Raw genomic sequence first — 21,778 nt, 5'->3', positions numbered from 1 at the left:
ATGAGTAGAGTCCCAGACTTCTCAATCTCTCCTTGTAAGACAGCCCCCTCAGCTCCGGAATCAACTTAGCGACCCTCCTCTGTGGCCCCTCCATTACAAGTACATCTTTGTTACACCTGTTAGGGTGGGAGGAGGGGAGGATCCGTTTGTTATGTTCCACATAGATACAAGCGATGTAGGCAGGACAAATGAAGAGACTGTGCGCTTTCATGAAGAGCTAGATACCAAATCAAGAAGGAGAACCTCAAAAGTTCTGCATTATTACATGAGCAGTGTGCACATTGGCAAAGGGCAAGTCAGATTAGAGAATGCATGACTCAGTGAGAGAAGTGAGTTCCAGTTTATGGGGAAAGTGGCTGACCATTTAGCACAGTCCTGCACCTGAACTGTGCTCAGGAAGGTGTTCTTGCAAGCTACATAACTAGGGAAGTAGAGAGAATATTAAACTAAATAGTGGACGCAAGAGATCATATTTACAAAGGTGCGATAGGTCAACGCATTAAGTCAAGATCAACACGGAAGGTACTAATAAAGGAAATGATAAATTAATTGGCAAACAGGAAGGGATAAAGAGTACAAATTTAAGACTAAACAGGCAAGACAAGAATTTTCAATGAGAGAAAGAGGAATGGAGATGTTCAATCATGAGGAAAGGTTGGACAGGTGAAGCTCCTGTCCGCTGGAGTTTAGCTGGCTTAATTGAAACATTCCAATGCATGTTGCCAGGGGTGGGGGGTTTGAGCTATAGGGAGAGGCTGAACAGGCTGGGGCTGTTTTCCCTGGAGTGTCGGAGGCTGAGGGCTGACCTTATAGAGGTTCACAAAATCATGAGGGACATGGATAGGATTAACAGCCAGGGTCATTTCCCTAGGATAGGGGAGGCCAAAACTAGAGGGCATAGGTTTAAGGTGAGAGAGGAAAGATTTAAAAAGGACCTGAGGGGCAATTTTTTTCACGTAAAGGGTGGTGCATAGATGGAACAGGCTGCCAGGGGAAATAATAGAGATGGGTATAATTACAACATTTAAAAGGCATCTGGATGGGTGTATGAATTGGAAGAGTTTACAGGTGTATGGGCCAAGTGCTGGCAAATGGACTCAGATCTGTTTACAATACCTGGTCGGCATGGACAGGTTGGACCGAAGGGCCGGTTACCATGCTGTAGAACTCTTGATTGTATGAACGCTGAGGAAACTTGACTGGGTGGATGTTGAAAGGATGTTTCCTCATGTGGGAGAGTCGAGAACCCAGGGGCTTGGTGTTTAAAAATCGGGGAAGCTTCACTTATAAAGAGATGTGACTTATAGGTGGGATGAGACCCCAAAGTTATTTTATGCCCTCTCCATACCTATTACCAGTCTGTTTAGTTGCTTGGAGAGAGGTCACAAGCACGAAGCTCGAGAACTCTGGGACCGACTATGTTCCGTCAGGTGACAGTCTGGGATCTGGGTCTCTCTCACCCTGCACACCCAGCAGGCTACAAGTGAAAACTGTTTTGAGCTGGCGGAGTGAAGGAACTTAGAGTCAGAGAGATGTACAGCACGGAAACAGACCCTTCGGTCCAACCCGTCCATGCCGACCAGATATCCCAACCCAGTCTAGTCCCACCTGCCAGCATCCGGCCCATATCCCTCCAAACCCTTCCTATTCTTATACCCATCCAAATGCCTCTTAAATGTTGCAATTGTACCAGCCTCCACCACATCCTCTGGCAGCCCATTCCATACACGTACCACCCTCTGCGTGAAAAGGTTGCCCCTTAGGTCTCTTTTATATCTTTCCCCTCTCACCCTAAACCTATGCCCTCTAGTTCTGGACTTCCCGACTTTGATTATTTATCCTATCCATGCCCCCATGATTTTGTAAACCGCTATCAGGTCACCCCTCAACCTCCGAAGCTCCAGGGAAAACAGCCCCAGCCTGTTCAGCCTCTCCCTGTAGCTCAGATCCTCCAACCCTGGCAACATCCTTGTAAATCTTTTCTGAACCATTTCAAGTTTCACAACATCTTTCTGATAGGGAGGAGACCAGAATTGCACGCAATATTCCAACAGTGGCCTAACCAATGTCCTGTACAGCTGCAACATGACCTCCCAAGTCCTGTACTCAATACTCTGACCAATAAAGGAAAGCATACCAAACACCGCCTTCACTATCCTATCTACCTGCGACTCCACTTTCAAGGTGCTATGAACCTGCACTCCAAGGTCTCTTTGTTCAGCAACATTCCTCTGGACCTTACCATTAAGTATATAAGTCCTGCTAAGATTTGTTTTTCCAAAATGCAGCTGGTACATCCACATATTGAATCAGAAAGTTGTCTTGTACACACTTAAGAAATTCCCCTCCATCTAAACTTTTAATACTATGGCAGTCCCAGTCGATGTTTGGAAAGTTAACATCCCCTACCATAACTACCCTATTATTCTTAAAGATAGCTGAGATCTCCTTACAAGTTTGTTTCTCAATTTCCCTCTGACTATTGGGGAATCTGTAATACAATCGCAATAAGGTGATCATCCCTTTCTTATTTCTCAGTTCCACCAATAACTTCCCTGAATGTACTTGCGGGAATATCCTCCCTCCGCACAGCTGTAATGATATCCCTTATCAAAAATGCCACCCCCTCCCCCGCCTCCCTCCTCTCTTGCCTCCCTTTCTATCCATTCTGTAGCATTTGTATCCTGGAACATTAAGCTGCCAGTCCTGCCCATCCCTGAGCCATGTTTCCGTAATTGCTATGATATCCCAGTCCCATGTTCCTAACCATGCCCTGAGTTCATCAGCCTTCCCTGTTAGGCCCCTTACATTGAAATAAATGCAGTTTAATTTATTAGTCCTACCTTGTCCCTGTCTGCCCTGACTGTTGGACTCACTTCTGTTCTCAGCTGTACCCGTCTCAGATCAATCTCTTTCCTCACTATCTCCCTGGGTCCCACCCCACCACCCCCCCCCCTCCCCCACCTTACTAGTTTAAATCCTCCCAAGCAGCTCTAGCAAATTTCCCTGCCAGTATATTAGTCCCCTTCCAATTTAGGTGCAATCCGTCCTTCTTGTACAGGTCACTTCTACCCCAAAAGAGATTCCAATGATCCAAAAATGTGAATCTGTGAATCCTTCTCCCATACACCAGCCATGCATTCATCTGCTCTATCCTCCTATTCCTGCCCTCACTAGCTCGTAGCACTGGGAGTAATCCAGATATTACTACCCTTGAAGACCTCCTTTCTAAATTTCTGCCTAACTCTCTGTAATCTCCCTTCAGAGTCTCAACCTTTTCTCTTCCAATGTCATTGATTCCAATGCGGACAATGACCTCCTGCTGGCCCCTCTCCCCTGTGAGAACATTCTGCACCCACTCTGAGACACCCTTGATCCTGGCACCAGGGAAACAACACACCATTCTGCTTTTTCTCTGCTGGCCACAGAAACATCTGTCTGTACCTCTGACTACAGCATCATCACATTTTCCCTCCTAAGCTACAACGGGCTGTTACTCGGTTCACGTTCAATTGGGAAACCTGACAACGTGGTATTGAGAACAGAGCAAGAGAGCTGTTTGAATTAAAGAACATTGCCTGGCCTTCATAGACAGTCGAATGAAACATGGAGTCTCGGAAACAAAGATGGCAGACGCACACGGTCTCCTCCTTCCGGTTTTTTTTTGGTTTGAAAAGCGAGAGGCAGGTTTTGGAGGACAGTGTGCCAAATCCAAGTGTTGTGGATTCGTGTGCCCTTTCTTGTAGTGAATTTACAATTATTGAGCCTTTCGATGTTAATTGAGCCTGCCTCAAGATTGTTGATGTAATCTTGCTGTTTTACCTCCAGGTGCCGCTATTGGTGTGCCAATGACTGAGGAAGAAGCCAGAGTCTGTATGGTCCATGATAAATATGGCACACTGACTCCACTGGCTGCAGCTTATGCCAGAGCAAGAGGTTAGTACCAACATGTCACCCCTGACCTCTGTGAGCCTTAAAGGGATTGGGAATGAGGAAAACCAGAGCGCAAGGCTTGAAATGTTGGAAATGCAGAGCACCTGTAAAATACAGGAACTGGAGGCCATTCAACCCCAGGAAGCCCATCACACAGCTGATCTCGACATCAACTCTCATATGTCAACTTTATTTATGTCCGGGAGGTGAACATTTATTACCCATCGAGAATGTGGTTGACTTTTTTTCCCCTGGAGCTGAGGGGTAACCTTACAGAGGTTTATAAGACCAGAAGGGGCATGGGTAAGGTGAATAGCCAAGATCTATTTATCCCCACAGTAGGGGAGCCCAAAACTAGAGGGGCATAAGGTGCGAGGGCAAGGATATAGAAGAGACCTGAGGAGTAACTTCTTCACGCAGAGGGTGGGGTGTGTATGGAATGAGGTGCCAGAGGAAATGGTAGAGGTAGGTACAGGTACAGCATTTGAAAGACATTTAGACATGTATGTGGATAGGAGAGGTTTAGAGGGATATGGGCCAAAGGCTGGCAATTAGGACTGGTTCAGTTCAGGAAACCTGGTCAGCATGGACAGGTTGGGCTGAAGGGTCTGTTTCCGTGCTGTATGACTGCAGTGAAATGCCTCCTTGAACTGCTTCAGTTCTTCTAGTGTAAAAAGAAAACCACACACACACAGCTGTTAGGAAGGAAGGAGTGTGCACATGGTGTGTTTTGGATTCCTTAATGGAACAAAGAAATCAACATGATTTTTTGTTTTTAATCTGATTTTTCACTGACCCCCCACCCAACACGACTGTGTTTGTGAGAGAGAGTTCCCTATCCCTTAGGTGAAACGCAGCTTCCTGACATGGTGATGTTGCTGCAGCTTTGCTGTTCTGCCCTTTTTATTTCTGGCTGGCCTCAACACAGAAATCCAACCTAACCCCAGGAAATAAAAGCCCAGTCCACACAGCCTTTCCTGCCGATGAGAGTGGGGAAATGATGACTGAGGTGGGTAAAGACCTTGCTGCTGACTTTGCCCACCTCTTGCGCCGAGAGACAATCGAAGCACGTGACCGGTTTCTCAGGCCGGTCTCGATTTCTCGGGGAACAGGTTGTTCAGGCTCCACGTCGAGCACGGCTTGAAAGGGAGATTCTTGCACATCCTTACCTCCCGGCGTGGGTGTGTCGGGACAATTTACAGATTGATACCAGGCTATGTTGCCAATGCATCTTCAGCCAAAATCTGAAGTAGGCCTTGAACCAGCAGTTCCTAGCTGTGGACGCTACCCACTGTGCCTTCAGACCTAAGTGTTGAATTTCTTTACAAAACCAGATAAATCCTGCTCCTTTATATTCTGTTCCCCTGCGATTGACCTTGACATTATTTCTGCACCTGTTCACTGACTTTGAGACCCACCTCAGGAGTGGTTTCTACTCCAAAAATGCTGACTTAATTAGTCGGCTGTTAAAAGTTGGGGACTATCAGGCCCGGGTCAACGAGTGTGCATTCAATTTTTTTCCCCGTTTTGTCATTCATTCTCTGCTCCCCCTCGAGAATCTAGGTTGTTCCGGTTGATTCCGGGAAAGGTGAGTGGGTTGGGTTGGCTCCTGATTCGAGATCTTGCAGTTTGGACCAGGTCGCCATGGAAACCTGTGCCTTTGCCCCGCAGGTGCTGACAGGATGTCCTCCTTTGGTGACTTCATCGCTCTGTCTGATGTTTGTGACGTCCTGACTGCCCAGATAATCTCCAGAGAGGCAAGTACAAAGAGAGTGGTCGTTGGGTATCTGTGTGTACCAGCCTTGTTGGAAACTTCAGGAGCCATTTTGGATTTTAAGAGAAGCAAGGCCTTATGCCCCCACCCACCGCCTTCTCTGCTGTAAGGAAAACAATCCCAGCCTATGGGGTCTCTCTCTTCATAGCTCAATCTGCTGCACCCTCTCTAGCACAGTTGTCCTCTTCCTATAGTATGGCAACCAGAACTGCACGCACTTCTCCATCTGCGGCCTAAGTAATGTCACGTACAGCTCTATCATAACCTCCCTACTCTTGGATTCAATTCCTTCACGAGTGAAAGGCGGATTTCCCTCTTGTCTTTTTAACTACCTATTCTGCTACTCTCAAGGGTCTGTGGACATGCACAGGTCCCTCTGATCCTCTGTACTTCCTGGAGTCTTGCTGTTCATCAGTGCTCCCTCTCACTGTTGAGTCTCTTAAAGCTCTTCCTCTTCGCGCCCCCCACCTACCACCACAACCACCCTACCCCAACCCTATGCAGGCCAGGGTCTGGCTGCTCTCACTCTCATTAAGATGTTGTCACGGGGCTTCTCTCTAGTGGGTTTGGAATACTGTATGCCATCCATATTTATTAGAAGGAAATCCTTCCATTTATATAGGGCCTTTCACAGCCCTTGGCATGATCTGCAGCCTCTTACGGTCAATGAGATATATCTGAGGTGTGGCCACTGTAGGAAAACACAGCAATGAGTTTATTTGGAGCAAACTCCCGATGCACACTGCAAGAAGAGAACTGGTTAGTAATCTGTATTATGTGACGGTGGCTGAGGGATAAGTATTGGGGAGCTCGGAAGAGACACCCTGCACTTCTTAGAAATGCCATCAAAAGTCTTTTTGGGAAAAAAAACTGCCGACGTGGGCTCAATTGAGCAGACGACTGACTGGACCTCTGACTGAGCCGCACTCCCTCAGTACGGACACCAGGAGTGGGGGCCTGGATTTTCAGCTGTGGTCTCCGAGGTGGGGAGTTCAGACTGCCGTGTTACCAGCTGAGCCAGGCCTGGCTCCATTTGGAATCCTTGAGCTGATTTTTTTTTTAAAAATCGCAGATCAAGACCGGACTGCGCCACTCCTGGGGAACTGGGTCCGCGGTTTCAAAATGGCTTAAGGGGCTGAAAGAGGAATTTGGAGAGTAGTTGAAATAGTGTGGAAGGCTGGGGTGGGTGGGGTTTGTCTGGGAGGAGAGGCAGTTGTTGGGAAATGTGGAGAGGGTATTTTCTGTTTTAAGCAAATTTAAGCAAGTAACTGGAACCAAAAGACTCCATTTTGATGAAGCCTGAGTATGTAGGCCACGACGAGAGGGGCTGCCGCTAGTAAACTGGAAATGTCTAAATCGCAGGTGTCTGATGGAATTATTGCCCCCGGTTACAAGCAAGAGGCGTTGGATATCCTGTCCAAAAAGAAAAATGGAAACTATTGCATCCTTCAGGTATGTGGCTTTACCTCCCCGCTCTTCCCATTCTGAGTTGCATCTCTAGTTTACTAACCTTTCAGGCGTGAGCCGAGGTTTGTGTATCGTTCTGTTTGTCGTGACGGTTTACTTGTTGCTTATCCCGATTTTATTTCTGCTCCGCCAGCCGCGATCTGGCACGGCTTCACCATGACATAATCGCCAAGGACCATTCCCCTCAATCCCACCTCAGGGTTTAGCCCAGCCTCCCAGTGGAACTTCCAAAAAGACTTGCATTTTCCTTGTGCGACTCTGAACTCCACAAAGAAGGACGGACAGTTGGCGCACAGTTGAAGGTCTCGATCCCAGTAACGTGATGTCCAGTTTGCCTGTCTGAGGGAGGGGAAGAGGGGAAACCTGACTCGGTCCCTTTTGATCCCTCACCTCCAGGCCTGAGTCAAGCAGACTCCTGCCTGAGGCCTAGATACATGGTCCCACATTCCCGGTGTATCCGAGGAGATGGTAGACTCTGCTGTCGATTTGGGCGTTGCCGGCCTTTTTACACGTGTTTGGATTTGGCGGTTGTGGGTAGGGAATGTCTTTGGCTCCATGTTTTCAAATTGCCCCATCTTCTCTTCCCCCACCCCCTGCAGATGGACCTGGATTACGAACCTGACGAGGTTGAAACGCGGACTATTTTCGGATTGCATCTGTCCCAGAAGAGGAACAATGCGATAATCGATCGGTCGCTGTTCGAAAAGCAGATCACCTCATCCAAGGAGGTAAGTCTGTCAACTGGATCCCCTTCAGTAATTGAATACAGCTTCCTAAGAGAAGATTCAGGGCTTTTTTAATTATTATTTTTCCACATTCCACTGGTAGGCTATCGCACAAAATACGGAGACATGGAATTGAGGGTGATTTAACAGTTTGGATCAGAAATTGGCTAGCTCAAAGAAAACAGAGGATGGTGGTTGATGGGAAATGTTCATCCTGGAGTTTGGTTACTAGTGGTGTATCACAAGGATCTGTTTTGGGACCAGTGCTGTTTGTAATTTTTATAAATGACCTGGATGAGGGCGTAGAAGGATGGATTAGTAAATTTGCTGATGACACTCAGGTCGGTGGAGTTGTGGATAGTGCCAAAGGTGTTGAATGTTACATAGGGCTATAGATAAGCTACAGAGCTGGGCTGAGAGATGGCAAATGGAGTTTAATGCGGAAAAAGTGTGAGGTGATTCACTTTGGAAGGAATAAAGAGTACTGGGCTAATGGTGAGATTCTTGACAGTGTAGATGAGCAGAGAGATCTCGGTGTCCATGTGCATAGATCCCTGAAAGTTGCCACCCATGTTGATAGGGTTGTTAAGAAGGCATACGGTGTGTTAGCTTTGTTTGGTAAAGGGATTGATTTTCAGAGCTATGAGGTCATGCTGCAGCTATACAAAACTCTGGTACACCTGCACTTGGAGCATTGTGTACAGTTCTGATCACTGCATTATAGGAAGAATGTGGAAGCGTTAGAGAGGTTTCAGAGGAGATTTACTAGGATGTTGCCTGATATGGAGGGAAGGTCTTATGAGGAAAGGCTGAGGGACTTGAGGCTGTTTTGTTCGACAAAAGAAGGTTAAGAGGTGACTTAATTGAGACATACAAATTAATCGGGATTAAATAGGATGGATAGTGAGAGCCTTTTACCTCAGATATTGTTGGCTAGCATGAGGGGACATAGCTTTAAATTGAGGGATGACAGATGTCAGAGGTAGTTTCTTTACTCAGAAAGTAGTAAGGGCGTGGAATGCACTGCCTGCAACAGTAGTAGACTCGCCAGATTTAAGGGCATTTAAATGGTCATTGGATAAACATATGGCTGAGAATGGAATCATGTAGGTTAGATGGGCTTTAGATTGGTTTCACAGGTCGGCACAACATCGAGGGCCGAAGGGCCTGTACTGCGCTGTAATGTTCTGTGTTCTATGTTCTAGTCTGGAGTGTAACACTCACTCAGCACTCTGCTGTAATCTTCCACTCAGTGAAGGCTGCTTTGTCTGTTTGGTCAGGATGTGCACGTGTCCTGTGAGCATTAAGTGCTAGAACTGAGGTAGACACCATATTTCTTCCTCCTCAGCAGAAAGTGCAGGGTTTCGCCAGGTGTCTGGAAGTTGCAATCTTTTTTTTAAGTTTTGGAGATCACTTGTATGGTCACACAGGCCTGCGTTTTAATCTCCCTGGCCCTCAGTGGGAAAGATGTGAACGAGGATTTAGAATTCGCCCTGGTCCGCCACTTAGCCTAAGGTCCCTCTCCAGTGCTGCTTCCTGTTTTGAGCTTTCACTGAGTTCAGGCTCCAGCTTCAGGCCTGCTTCCCAGCTTTCTCCCTAGGTTACAAGTTCAGAATTGGTATCCTTGTTTTCCGAGGTCCACTGTGACATTCCCTGATGCCCACACACTCCTCCAGCCAAGGGCCCTAACCAACTTGGAAGACCAGGCCCTCTTGCTCTTCCTAGGCCTTGCTGTAAGCAGATAGGCCTCCCTTTCCGCTCTTACTGTCAGCACTGACGTCAGCCACCAAAGCCCTTGCTTGTGGCCTTGTGAGGAGGACCGTCTCCATGCCGACCTGTGCCCCCCCGCCTTCGATTTCTTACTTTGCAACACCCCACCCCACCCCACCCCAGTCCAGCCATCACTGCTGCCCAGAGTGGGGAGCTGAATGGTTTCCCTTTGTTCTTCCATGCAATAGGAGTGTCGCTAGTAAGACCAGCCTTTGTTACCCATCCCTAACTGTCCTTGAACTGAATGACTTGCTTGGCCATTTGATCCTAAAGAGTTCAGCCCCACTGCTGTAAGTCTAGAGTCACATGTAGGCCAGACCACGTAGTAATAGTGAATTATTTTCCCTAAAGGACATTAGTGAACCAGATGTGTTTTTAATGACAATCGATTATAGTTTTGTGGCAAAATTACTTACATGAGCTTTGTGTTCAGCTTATTGATTTAAATTCCTAAGACCAGTTGCGCTATTGGCATAGCATGGCTGCTGGTGGTATTTGAAATTTGTCCCAAGCCTCTGTAATTCTGACCCAGTAACATTACCACAATGCCTTTCAGTCACTGTTCTCAGCCTATTACAGTAACTGCCTTCTCTCTTCATCTCTATTGGTCCTTTGCTGTCTTTTTTCTCTCTCACCGTACTTCTATCTGTCTGTCTGTCTCTTTCTATCGATATCCCTATCTGTATCTCTCTCTACTTGTCTCTCTCACTCTCTGTCTGTCTCTTTCCCTCTCTCTCTCTCTGTCTGTCTGTCTCCCTCTCTAGGTCTTTCCCCCCTTGCTCTATCTTTCTCTATCACTCACTCTACCTGTATCTCTCTCTATCTCTGTTTTTCACTCTCTTTCTCTCTCTCTCTTTCTCTGTCTCCATTTCTCTCTTCATCTGTATCCCTCTAGTTTTTTTCTCTCTCTGTATCTCTCTTTCTCTGTCTCATATACACCTTCTTTCTGTCTCTCCCTCTGCAGCTGCCGGATTCTGCAATTCGGGACCTGATAGTAGCCAGTATTGCTGTGAAGTATACCCAGTCTAACTCGGTGTGCTACGCAAAGGATGGCCAGGTAGGTTTCAAGCTGGGGAAAGCGGTACTTCCTCTCTGTTATTGAACATGAATTTGTGTGTGTGTATATCAACCCCAAGGCTGTCACTGCAATAACCTCCTGTCTCAACGCCCCCAACTCCCTCCCCTCCCAATGCCCTGTCCCCCATAATCAAAACTCCTCCCCTCCTTATGTCCCTCCCCTCCCAATGCCCCAACTCCCTCCCAATGCCAAATCCCTCCCCTCCCAATGCCCCCAACTCCCTCCCCTCCCAATGCCCCAGTTCCCTCAGTCTGTCTCCCAATGCTGTCAGACCCCCATAATCCTGCCCTGTCTCTGCTGCTTCCCATGCTCTCTCCAGTGGTTACAGGTTCAGAATTGGCGTCCTTGTTTTCCCGGCTGTGCTGTGAAAACTCTTCCTGCCCCCTGGGTAGCCACTGGTCTGCTCTCCAGCCCCCCAAGAGTTCCTGCCTCAGATCCTCTCACCTACCTGCCCCCCCCCCCCCACCACCTTGCTGATCCCTATATGCCCCTCGCCCATTACCCTCCCTCCCTCTTACACCAATCTCCACCACATTGGGGAAGACCCAACCCCAGTCCCTGCTCTTAAGGATCACACGTGACCAGTGTGGCAGGGTCAAAGGTCACTGCTGTACTTAGCCCTGGCGTTTTGTGGAGTGGGGGAGGTGGAGGGTGGACCTTGTTTGGATTTTGGGAGGAGTGGGGTGCTGGGAGGTAGGCAGACCCGGAATGAGCTGGGCAAACGTCTGATACATCCTGGGGCTTGGAATTTGGACGCAGCAGTTTCCTGACTCTTGAGCAGGTTGTACAGTCACTGGACCCTGAGGCACAATTTAAACAAAGCACAGAGATTGAAATGGCTTCAGGGACCTGAGGTCCCTGTGGTATCATTTTCTTTAAACGCGGAGGGTAGGTGGGTGTCTGAAATTCACTGCCTGATTGGATGGTGGAGGGAAAGACCCTCAATTCTTTTCTTTTAGAAACAGTCCCCTGAGTGCTGGGAGCTACAGGGCTGTGGGCCGTGTGTGGGATGATGGGATTGGAAAGGGCGCCTCTGGGTCGGCATGGACAAGATGAGCAGAACAACCCCTTCCACCCACAACCACGCTTCTTGTTCCACTGGTTTCCAAGCTGCCCTTGCCCGGTTCCAGTCTAAAAACACCATACTGGGAGATTGTAGAATCCCCACAGTGTGGAAACACGCCCTTCGGCCCAACATCTCCACATGTACCCAACGAAGAGTAACCCACCCAGACCCGCCCCCACCCCCCCCCCATTCCACTATCCTATTACCTGACATTTACCTCTGACTAATGCATCTAACCTACACATCCCTGACCCTACGGGCAATTTAGCATGACCAACCCATCTGACCTGCACATCTGTGGACTGTGGGAGGAAACCGGAGCACCCGGAGGAAACCCACGCAGACATGAGGAGAATGTACAAACTCCACACAGACAGTCATCCAAGGCCCAACATCTCACCAGACTGGTCCCTCTTCACTCCCTGGGTGGCACGGTGGCTCAGTGGTTAGCACAGCTGCCTCACAGCGCCAGGAATCAAGGTTCGATTCCAACCTCGGGCGACTGTGTGGAGTTTGCGCATTCTTCCCAAATCTGCGTGGATTTGCTCTGGGCGCTCTGGTTTCCTCCCATAGTCCAAAGATGTGCAGTTTACACAGACTGGTGAAATTCCCCATAGTGTCCAGGGATGTAGCAGGGTTACAGGGATAGGGTAGGGGGGGGTATCTGGGTGAGATGATTTTTGAAGGGTTGGTGTGGACTCAATGGGCCGAGTGACCTGCTTCCACTCTGTAGCGTTTCTGTGACTGTTGACGTTAGTGTGTCGGATTGGGTCATTGCGGGCCTAGTTGGGCCCAGCTGCTGACTGTTTGACTCTCAATCTCAGGTGGTTGGCATTGGAGCAGGACAGCAGTCCCGCATTCACTGCACCAGACTGGCAGGGGACAAGACTGACCACTGGTGGCTCCGACACCACCCCAAGGTGCTGGCCATGAAGTTCAAAGTGGGCACCAAGCGGGCCGAGATCGCGAACGCCATTGACCAGTATGTCGGGGGCACAATGGAGGTAAGCTAGTGGCGCGCCTTTCTGTGGGGGCGTGCGGTGTCTGGTTTGTGCTTTCGGAGAGCCGTCTGCTTAGATGGGAGCTGCCCCCCCACCACCCCCACCCATACACTCCCCGGTCGACCTTCTAAGGAATCGCTCCCCCTACCTTAAGTTGACTAATGTGGCAGAGAGGTCAAAGGTCAACCTGCCCATTGTCAGGGTCTGAAATCAAATGCTTATCGTAGTGTGTGAAAGTGCAGCTTCCTCCTCGTCCCCGTCCGACTTCTCAATAGTGTATGAAGTAAATCCTTCAGGGAATTGGACTGCCTTCTCACATCCCGTGCAAAAAGTCTGACCTGCATTTGTCTAAGACCTGTATCACCTTGCAGGCTTTACGGTCTCGGCGCTACACCGAAGTGTTAGCCCAGATTTCAGTGCCCAAATCTCTAGAGTGTGACTTGAACTTGCGACCTTTGTACTCTAAGAGGTGGTAGGGTTGTGGGGGCGATGGGGGTGGGTGGGGGGGATGCATGTGTATTAATGCCTAGGCTGAAGCTTGGGCCTGTTGCCTGCGCGGTTGCTTTATTGACTAACTCGACCACTGTGTATCTAGGGGGCAGTATTGACCGTCTTTCCTTGTGTCCATTGCTTTGTTTCTCTTGTGGGCCGGTCAGGCGGAGGATCTGCCTGCGTGGCAGGCCATGTTCGAGGACCCACCTGAGCCACTCTCGGACACTGAGCGGAAGAACTGGATCTCCCGCCTGAGCGGCGTCGCTCTGAGCTCGGATGCTTTCTTCCCGTTCCGTGACAATGTCGAGCGTGCCAAGAAGGTGAGTGGCTGGCCCCCCCTGTCAACAGCTGTGTCCACTGTGGAGGTAGGGGGAGGGGAAGTCATATCCTCCATGCCCAACGCACAGAGCTTTCAAATGCATCATTGACCCATGCACCAAATTAATATGGCCACTGTTTTGTGTAGGGGATTGTGGGAGTGGAAGATGTTAGGTACATTGGAGGCACCAGGTCTTGGGGTCTGGGCTTAGGTGGGTGAGCTGTCTGACACACATCCTCAAGTGTCTCAGGAAAGAGTGTTACCCATTTGGGTCAACCTGGAAGCATGGAATACGCTTGGGTCTCCATGGAAACAACATTATCAGGCATTTGACGGAGTCCCAATTTGGCGGGGAGTTGGGGAGCACTCCAGTTGAGTTAGGTGCAGATGTTTGTCCACAGATCCCAGGATTGGGTCCGGCCCCAAGAGCCGCTAACATTGACTCACCAGTCTGAAGGGTGAGCAGTGTCCAGGGAGAGACGAAACCTTGGGGAGTGGGGCCTGGGTTTTGGTTACACCGGTCACACGGGAGCTAGTACACAGGCTGCCAATCTGAAACATGTCCTTGTTCAACATCCTGCTTCTTTAACCATGGGGTGCTAAACTGTATCTGTGGGAAAAAAATACTCCGTGTCTGGTTATTGCGTCGGTTGTTGGTCATCAGAGACAACTGTTGGTCTTTCTCACCTTTGTCTCTCGTCTCTCCTGCACTGAAGTGCAGGCCTGGTATTGGTCAGGTTCCAATCCCTAGACTATGAGGCTTTGCTTCATGAATAGGCTTGAGATAATGGAGGGTGTCAAAAGAAGGCACTGGTCAGTCAACCCACTATTGGGAGTGGCACGCAGTTTTGGCTCACAGAGAAAATTCCAGGACCCCAGAATTTAAACTCCGTCCGGTGGAAGCCAGCAGAAAGGCTTTTGCAGAACGAGTGTTGCAGCACCGGTGCCAAACAGCCTTGTGGGGGCTTCAAAGGAGCCATGTTGTTGTACTGTGGTAATTGATAATGGAAGGCCATTGAATCTAAAATGGGGCAAACTTTGTTCTGGAAGCATGAAGGGTGTGGAAGTGTTTTCAGCTGTTGGGTTTTGAGATGCACTATCATAAGTAGCTGCAGAATCTGTGGAAGTTGGCCCATGTGCAGTGGCACTGAGCAGAGAAAATTGCATTCGAATAGGCCGCATCGATGTCAATCAGAGACGGTTAGGGTGTCTGCAATCTCTTTGTTGTGTCTTACAATTATCTTTATTCAACATGCTTGCAAAGCCTTCCACTATTCCAGAAATAACAATCATGATTGCTCTGGCTCGGAATTCAAGGACCAGGTTGGATTTAATTAATAAAAATCACGTTAGCATGTGTCTACTGTTCGTAGTGTGGACAAAGTTAAAAATCACACAACACCAGGTTATAGTCCAGCAGGTTTACCTGGAAGCACTAGCTTTCGGAGCGCTGCTCCAGCTGCTCCACAACATGGGTTCATAGTGTGATACAGCTGACCTAAAATGGTGGCATCAACTTTACCATCCATTGTTAAGCTTAAAAACTATTGGATAGGCCTGTGATGATCATGACAATCAAACCACCAAAAGGGGTAACTCTCAAAGGAATGTTTTACTCTCAATTTTTAGGATTACTTTTTTGAGATGGCCTGCATCGATGTAGCGTTTCTCAAAGTAGTTGCAGTTGAAAAGAATTAAATGTGGTTGTTCTCAGTGTAAACAAAGCAGCCATTTTGTCAGCCCCCATCCTCACTGGATATGGGATGCAATGGGTATCAGTAAGGACCAAATTCGGCTTTTTGTGACTCAGTTAAGATCACACCTCATGGAATACTTTAACCCCGTTGACTCAAATATGTTCACTTTAATTTTAGCTCTTCGGGATTGTTTCTCTGTCCTATCAAGCTTGGTTAGAGACAAAAAAACTGCAGATGCTGGAATCCAAAGTAGACAGGCAGGAGGCTGGAAGAACACAGCAAGCCAGGCAGCATCAGGAGGTGGTGAGGTCCACGTTTCAGGTGTAACCCTTCTTCAGGACTGAGGTTCAGTATGGGGGGAGCTGCAGCTAAAGGGGGTGGCTGGGCCAGGGTGGGTGAAGTGGGGATAGGTGAAGACAGGCAGAGGGTACAGCCTGGTTGGTCAATGGAGGAATGAATCCAGTTGGTGGCAGGGACCAGTGGAAGAGAGGGGGAGGGGCTAGGAAGGGAGTCCTGTCAAGCTGGTCATTTAACCTTCTCCATGCAAGGGTAACATTCAGTCCAGGGCAATTGTATCTTGCTGAGGTGTGAACCTTGCTGCCTCAGGTGGGGCTTTGTGAGGAGCGGCAATTATAGACTGCTTCCTATTAAATATTGTTTCTCCCCTCCACCCCCCACACAGAGCGGAGTTGATTTCATCGTCGCCCCGTCTGGATCGGCAGCTGACCGGGTGGTGGTCGATGCGTGTGAGCAGCTGGGTATAACACTGTTCCACACCAACCTGCGACTCTTCCACCACTAGAGGCTTCGCGTCCCCTGTTCTCAGCAATGCTCCTGGGGCATGAGTGAGACCCATCACTAGCTGTAACTACGAAGAAAAATTGTTTTTTGTACCACAGCCCAGATCGATTCTACAGAGCACGCCCTTCCTTCCAAAGATTGTCATTTTATGTATGAAGGAAAATGTTTGGGCTCATGCCCACTGCTGTAGTGAGTTGTCTCCATTTAGTTTTCCAAATAAACACCGTGGTTTGGAAGTTGAAATGTGTGTGACTGTGGGTGTAGTGTGGGGAAAACTCCCAACACCTTGTGATTTGTAGTCATACAACACAGAAACAGGCCTTTAGGCCCAACTAATCCCAAACTAGTCCCACATGCCTGTTTGACCCACATTCCTTCAATCATCTATTCATTTATTTATCAAAATGTTTCTTAAACATTGTAACTATACCTACATCCAACACTTTCTCCACAGTTCGTTCCATACTTAAACCACTAGTGTTTAAAACAAACCCTCATTTCTTTAAATCTTCCTCTACTCGCCTTAATACTATGTCCCTAGTCTTGAAATCTCTCACCTTAGGGAAAAGACATTTAGCCTATCTATTCCCCTCATTATTTTATGTATCTTTGTAAGGTTACCGTGCCTCAACCTCCTACACTCGAGTGAAAAATATCCCAGAGTTTCTTTATAACTCAAACCCTCCATTCCCAGCAGCATCCCGGTAAATCCCTCCTGAGTCCTCTCCAGCTTAATAATATCCTTCCTGTAACAGGGAGAACAGAATGGGACACAGTACTCCAGATGAGTTAAATCTCTCCAGCTGGGGTAAGGGGTGGGCTCCAACGGAGAGAAGGGAGAACCGACTGGAACCTCTCCGGTCTGATCTCGGAGCTGTCGTCTCCAGTGCTTCCAGTTTTTCTGAGACGGGCAACTCAAAGTCAGTCAAGGAGTGAGCCAGTGCAGACAGAGGGTCGTTTGAGCTTTAAAGGTCAAGGTTTGCTTTTAAAGGGCTGTAAGGATCACAGATACCACCACAGATCAGATGCTCAAATGTCGCAGTCTTGGCGCTACTACAGTCCCTTGCTGAGAACACAGTGAATAGGGGGACTGTGTACACCCCACAGTCCACTCCTGACCCTGAAACAGTGTGAAGAAAGCACCAGCATGTTCTTTTTTTCGTAAAGTTTTATTGAAACGAGGATTTTCTGTCCGTAGGTTAGAAAAAGCACTGGCATCTATAAACACTGATCACGGCAAATACACCGTTAAACATCGAGCAACACAAGTGTTGCAGCAGTGCCAAACTTCATTTATGTTAACAGTATAAAAGGTTTACAATAGAATAAACACTGCATGGGGAGGGGGGAGGAAGGGTTTGATAAATAACAGCTCATTACATTTAAGACAATTACAACAGTGTGTGATCATTAAGACACTTGGGGAGAGTCCTGCAGCATTTGTGGAATAGAAGGACCTGCTTGTTTTTTTAATTAACTGAGTAGCGGTGTCATTCATTTCATCCTTTCACGGTGTAGATTAGGATCAAGGGGTGGGGAGGAAAGTGGGACTTGACGCTTACGCTAGAGGGTGCGGTGGTGTTAATGGGCTGGACTCAATGGTGATGAGCACCGAAGCCAACCCAGGTGGATTCTCTCCATTTCTTTTTCTTTAAAACAAAAATAGAAAATGTCTTTCGATTGCCTTCGACTTTTTCCATGGCAGACTTTTTCCTTTGCAGGTGAGGCTGTGATAGGAGCTGGAGGAGAGGGAGGCAGGGGTCAGTATGTGTGTGTGTGAGAGACAGACAGAGAGAGAGAGAAAAGAGACAGTGGTGCTGAAGCTGGAAGAATTATTCGGACGTGCTAAGCACGCACTATCCCGGAAGCTCCCGTCGCTATTCCAAGCAGCCGTTGCCTGCAGCTCTGCTCTCGCTGTCTCTCGCCTTACTCCAACTGCTCAGAGTCAGCCAGCAAACCTCCCGGGCTCCTGCATTCCACCGGGCAGTGTATGTACTGTGTGTGGGATGGGGAAGGTGGGGGCAGGGAAAGAGGGGAGAGAATGCACACGGTTAGAAAACCTGCCATTGCAACTCGGGAAGTGACACCATCAGAACAGTCTCGGTCTTGTTTTAAGAGTCATACAGCACAGAAAGTTTTACCAAAATGCAATACTTTGCGTTTATCAAAATTTAACTCCATCTGCCACTCCTCAGCCCATTGACGCAACTGATCAAGATTCTTTGTAATCTTAACGATGATTTTTTTTCTTCACTGCCCACTATTCCACCAATGTGGTGTCATCCAGAAACTTACTCACCATGCTTTGTGTATTTTCACACTGAAATCATTACTCACCATGCTTTGTGTATTTTCACACTGAAATCATTTATATAAGTGACAAACAACAAAGGACCTAGCACCGATTCCTGCGGAACACTGCTGGTATCAGGCCTCCAATCCAAAAACTAACCCGCCACCACCATTGTCTCTCTCCTACCATTAAACCAATTTTGTATCCAAAGTCGTCATAATCTTATCTCGCTCGAGGTAGTTCAGCTTGAGGGTCACCACACATTCAAGAAGGGAAGGCTTCCAACTGCTGTTGTAGGGAACTGAATCTATGCCGTTGGTGTTACTGTATCAGAAACCAGTCATCCAACCAACTGAGCTAACCAATCCCAATTTTGTATCCAATTGGTAAGTGCACACTGAATCCCACGTGATAAGGGGTGGCACGGCTGCTGCCCCACAGCACCATGGTCCCTGGTTTGATTCTAGCCTCAGGCTACTGTGTGGAGTTTGCACATTCTCCCCATGTCTGTGTGGGTTTCCTCCCACAATCCAAAGATGTGCAGGTCAGGTGAAGTGGCCATGCTAAATTACCCATCGTGCCAGGTACATTAGCCAGAAGGAAATGGGTCTGGGTGGGTTACTCCTGGGAGGATCGGTTTGGGCTGAAGGGCCTGTTTTAATACTGTAGGAAATCTAATCTAACTTAACTTTAATAATTAGTCGGTCATGTGGAACTTTGTCAAAAGCTTTACTGAAGTCGAAGTAAACAATATCTACTGCTCTGCCTTCGATCTTTTTGGTAACTTCCTCAAAAAGCTTACAGACAGCACCTCAGGCTTTGACATGACGTCAGACAGACTGTCCCTACCTCTGTCAGCTCACATTTCCCTTAGCTTGAGTCCCTCAGCTGGGACCCTTCAGATGTAACTGGCACCAAAGGCTATGGAACAGCTGCAACTATAAGAGTTGAGACAGAGGGGGCAAGGCTACAATAACACAATGCATCCCAAAACATTGCCCCGCTGTAACGCCGGTTTTGAGGTTGATAAGATGTCAGTGACCCCCACATTGAGTGTCTGTGGGCCTACTCATCACGGAGGGCAAGAAGCTGATCTGAGCGACATGGTGACCACCTCAGCTTCCCTCCGCAACAACTTTGCCGACACATTCCCTCTGGTGCTGCTTCCACATGGGATCAGAGCGGACAGTGGATTGTGGAGCAAAACGACGTCGTGTAACTCAAGGGTTTTGGGCGTGGAAACTTCTCTGCTGTGTTGGGATTTGTAGTTGCTTTCACTGCTGTCAGACTGACTGTGTGGAGCATGTCGGATCGTGCTTATTCAACCTGTTTGCTCTGTAATGCAGCTGTTGCCAGTGCAACATTACTGTTTGCCTGAGTCCATTCACTCCTCCCTCCCTACCTAATGTTTCCAGCCCATGTAGTGAGTTGCTATTCCAAGTCATTACTGTTGATAATCGGGTGACCAAGACTGGCCCACTCTTTGTAATATTTCTGAAGAAAGCACAAGTCAAATTAGCCTAGAAACGTATATCCCCAGCCCCTGCACATCAGAGACCTGAAGCACTCAGAGCAAAGGCGGATTAAAGTGGTGCTGAAAAAGCACAGCAGGCCCGGCAGCATCCAATGAGCAGGAAAATCGATGTTTTGGGCAGGAGCCCATCATTAGGAAAATTCTCCTGCCGAAACGTCGATTTTCCTGCTCCTCGGATGCTGCCGGGCCTGCTGTGCTTTTCCAGCACCAGTCTACTCTTGACTCTAATCTCCAGCATCTACAGTACAGTGCAGAGGCAGCCCACTGTCTCATTGCATTTTTGAACAACCCAGTAACAAAAATCAAATCCGAAATCCGTCAAAATGAAAAACCCGGGAACTGCGGGTGCTGGAAGTCAGAAATTGCTGGAGAGACTCAGCGGGTCTGTGCAGAGAAAGCAAGGAGTTAACGTCTTGGGTCTGGTGACCCTGCTTTCGAACTCAGCTCCCTCTCCACAAGACGCGGCCACACCCGCGGAATGTCTCCAGCGGTTTCCCATTCTGTTCCCGTGCAAATGAATCACGCTGTGCATCAGGAGTGACCAAACAGCCCAGCCCCTGCGACGCCCATTGGTCTCGAGGGGCCTGTATCCACACTGTTCGGGCACCGTGTCGAAGTGGAAGACAGGCACAGCCCACCACCTCTTTGTTTTTCTGAACAAGATTCCTCACAACATTGGCATTGGTGGCACAAGGCGGCAGCTGTAGTGAACAATATTCCCTCCTAAGCTCAGACCACACGGCACACCAATGCAGAGCTTCCACTTCTGGAACCCGCTGGCACGTGTGGGCCTTGGCACACCAGCAATACCCATTATGGGCAGAGTTGGTGGGGAGTCGGTTTCTCGAACCCCTGCAAGTGCTCTGAAAACTGCCCTCCCTGTTGGCACAGCCAGTAGGACTGAAGTCACGCCTAGCCCATTAACTGGGAAGAGGGGCAAGTCCCCCCAGGGTCTGTAGTGAATCAGTGGGATCTTTTATCAACAATTCCCACATGTTCGATGCCAATTTTGTTTTTCTCTTAGTGCAAGTGTTTTTGCTTTATGTTTCCAACTGTGATCATTGATATTAGGTTTCTACTCACTCTTGATCCGTATCTCGTCAGCGTGTGTTGGGACAATGATGACTCAGACGAATGGGAGCTGGTTCCCTCTATCAGCGGGTCGAAACCGGGCCTGTGGCAGTTGCTGCAACGCCAACCCTGTAACCAGAACAGTCAACCCCACTGATGAAGCGTTTATATAGCACCTTTCACGGAGCCAACATTTCACAGGAGCATTGGCAGCTGGCATTTAAATGACGCACAAAGAGGCGGTGGGGTGGCAAGGCCAATCTCTTGGTCCTGAGGTGAGGGAGGATGCCAGAGCTGAAGGACTGGGCACCACCGGTTCAGCCGTAGCTCGTGTAAATGGCCAGCATTCGGTCAGGCACAGCATTGGAAGGGCTGGAGGAATCGAAAGAGAGAGAAAAGCCGGGCAAGGGGCAAGGCCGTGGATGGATTTGAACCCCAAGTGAAGGCTTTTAAAATGAAGATGTTGTAATGGTGGGGGAGTATCAGTGGTTCCAGGCCATGGCCCACCTTTTACAACCACACCATGTCTTGAAGCAACTTCCAACCAGTGCCATCACTGCTGTAACACAGGATTCTGGGTAGGCCAAGGCCTAGTGGTGTCTCAAAGCTAGACTGTTAATCCTGAGACCCGGGTAATGTTCTGGGGACCCAGGTCTGGCCACGGCAGAATTTGAATTTGAATAAAAGATCTGGTATTAAGAATCTAACCATGACCATGAGTTGATTGTTGGGGGATTAAAAAAACCCATCTAACATC

The 21,778-nt window shown here is 48.5% G+C and overlaps 2 protein-coding genes across 5 annotated transcripts in view; one reads left to right on the top strand and one right to left on the bottom strand.

Annotated features, from left to right (window-relative positions):
* Nucleotides 1–16,366, top strand: part of atic (5-aminoimidazole-4-carboxamide ribonucleotide formyltransferase/IMP cyclohydrolase) — a 36,808-nt gene extending 20,442 nt beyond the window's left edge. The window contains exons 9-16 of the mRNA XM_043693339.1: nt 3,829–3,936; nt 5,605–5,690; nt 7,070–7,159; nt 7,774–7,902; nt 10,634–10,726; nt 12,638–12,817; nt 13,471–13,626; nt 16,005–16,366. Of these exons, the coding sequence (XP_043549274.1) occupies nt 3,829–3,936; nt 5,605–5,690; nt 7,070–7,159; nt 7,774–7,902; nt 10,634–10,726; nt 12,638–12,817; nt 13,471–13,626; nt 16,005–16,124 (962 nt within the window). The 3' untranslated portion in view covers nt 16,125–16,366. The remainder of the gene's footprint in view (nt 1–3,828; nt 3,937–5,604; nt 5,691–7,069; nt 7,160–7,773; nt 7,903–10,633; nt 10,727–12,637; nt 12,818–13,470; nt 13,627–16,004) is intronic.
* Nucleotides 16,367–17,273: 907 nt separating this feature from the next.
* The window catches only part of LOC122551435 (fibronectin-like), a 95,700-nt gene continuing 91,195 nt past the window's right edge, over nt 17,274–21,778 (bottom strand). For all 4 annotated transcript variants that reach the window (XM_043693335.1, XM_043693336.1, XM_043693337.1 and 1 more), the window contains 2 exons: nt 21,034–21,150; nt 17,274–18,118 (listed from right to left, as the gene is read on the bottom strand). In XM_043693335.1, coding sequence (XP_043549270.1) covers nt 18,050–18,118; nt 21,034–21,150 — 186 coding nt within the window. In that variant the 3' untranslated portion in view covers nt 17,274–18,049. The remainder of the gene's footprint in view (nt 18,119–21,033; nt 21,151–21,778) is intronic.

Source organism: Chiloscyllium plagiosum, chromosome 7 (assembly GCF_004010195.1).
Source record: "Chiloscyllium plagiosum isolate BGI_BamShark_2017 chromosome 7, ASM401019v2, whole genome shotgun sequence".
NCBI lineage: Eukaryota > Metazoa > Chordata > Chondrichthyes > Orectolobiformes > Hemiscylliidae > Chiloscyllium > Chiloscyllium plagiosum.
The sequence above is the reverse complement of the archived record's forward strand: the minus strand, read 5'-3'. Positions and strand labels throughout refer to the sequence as shown.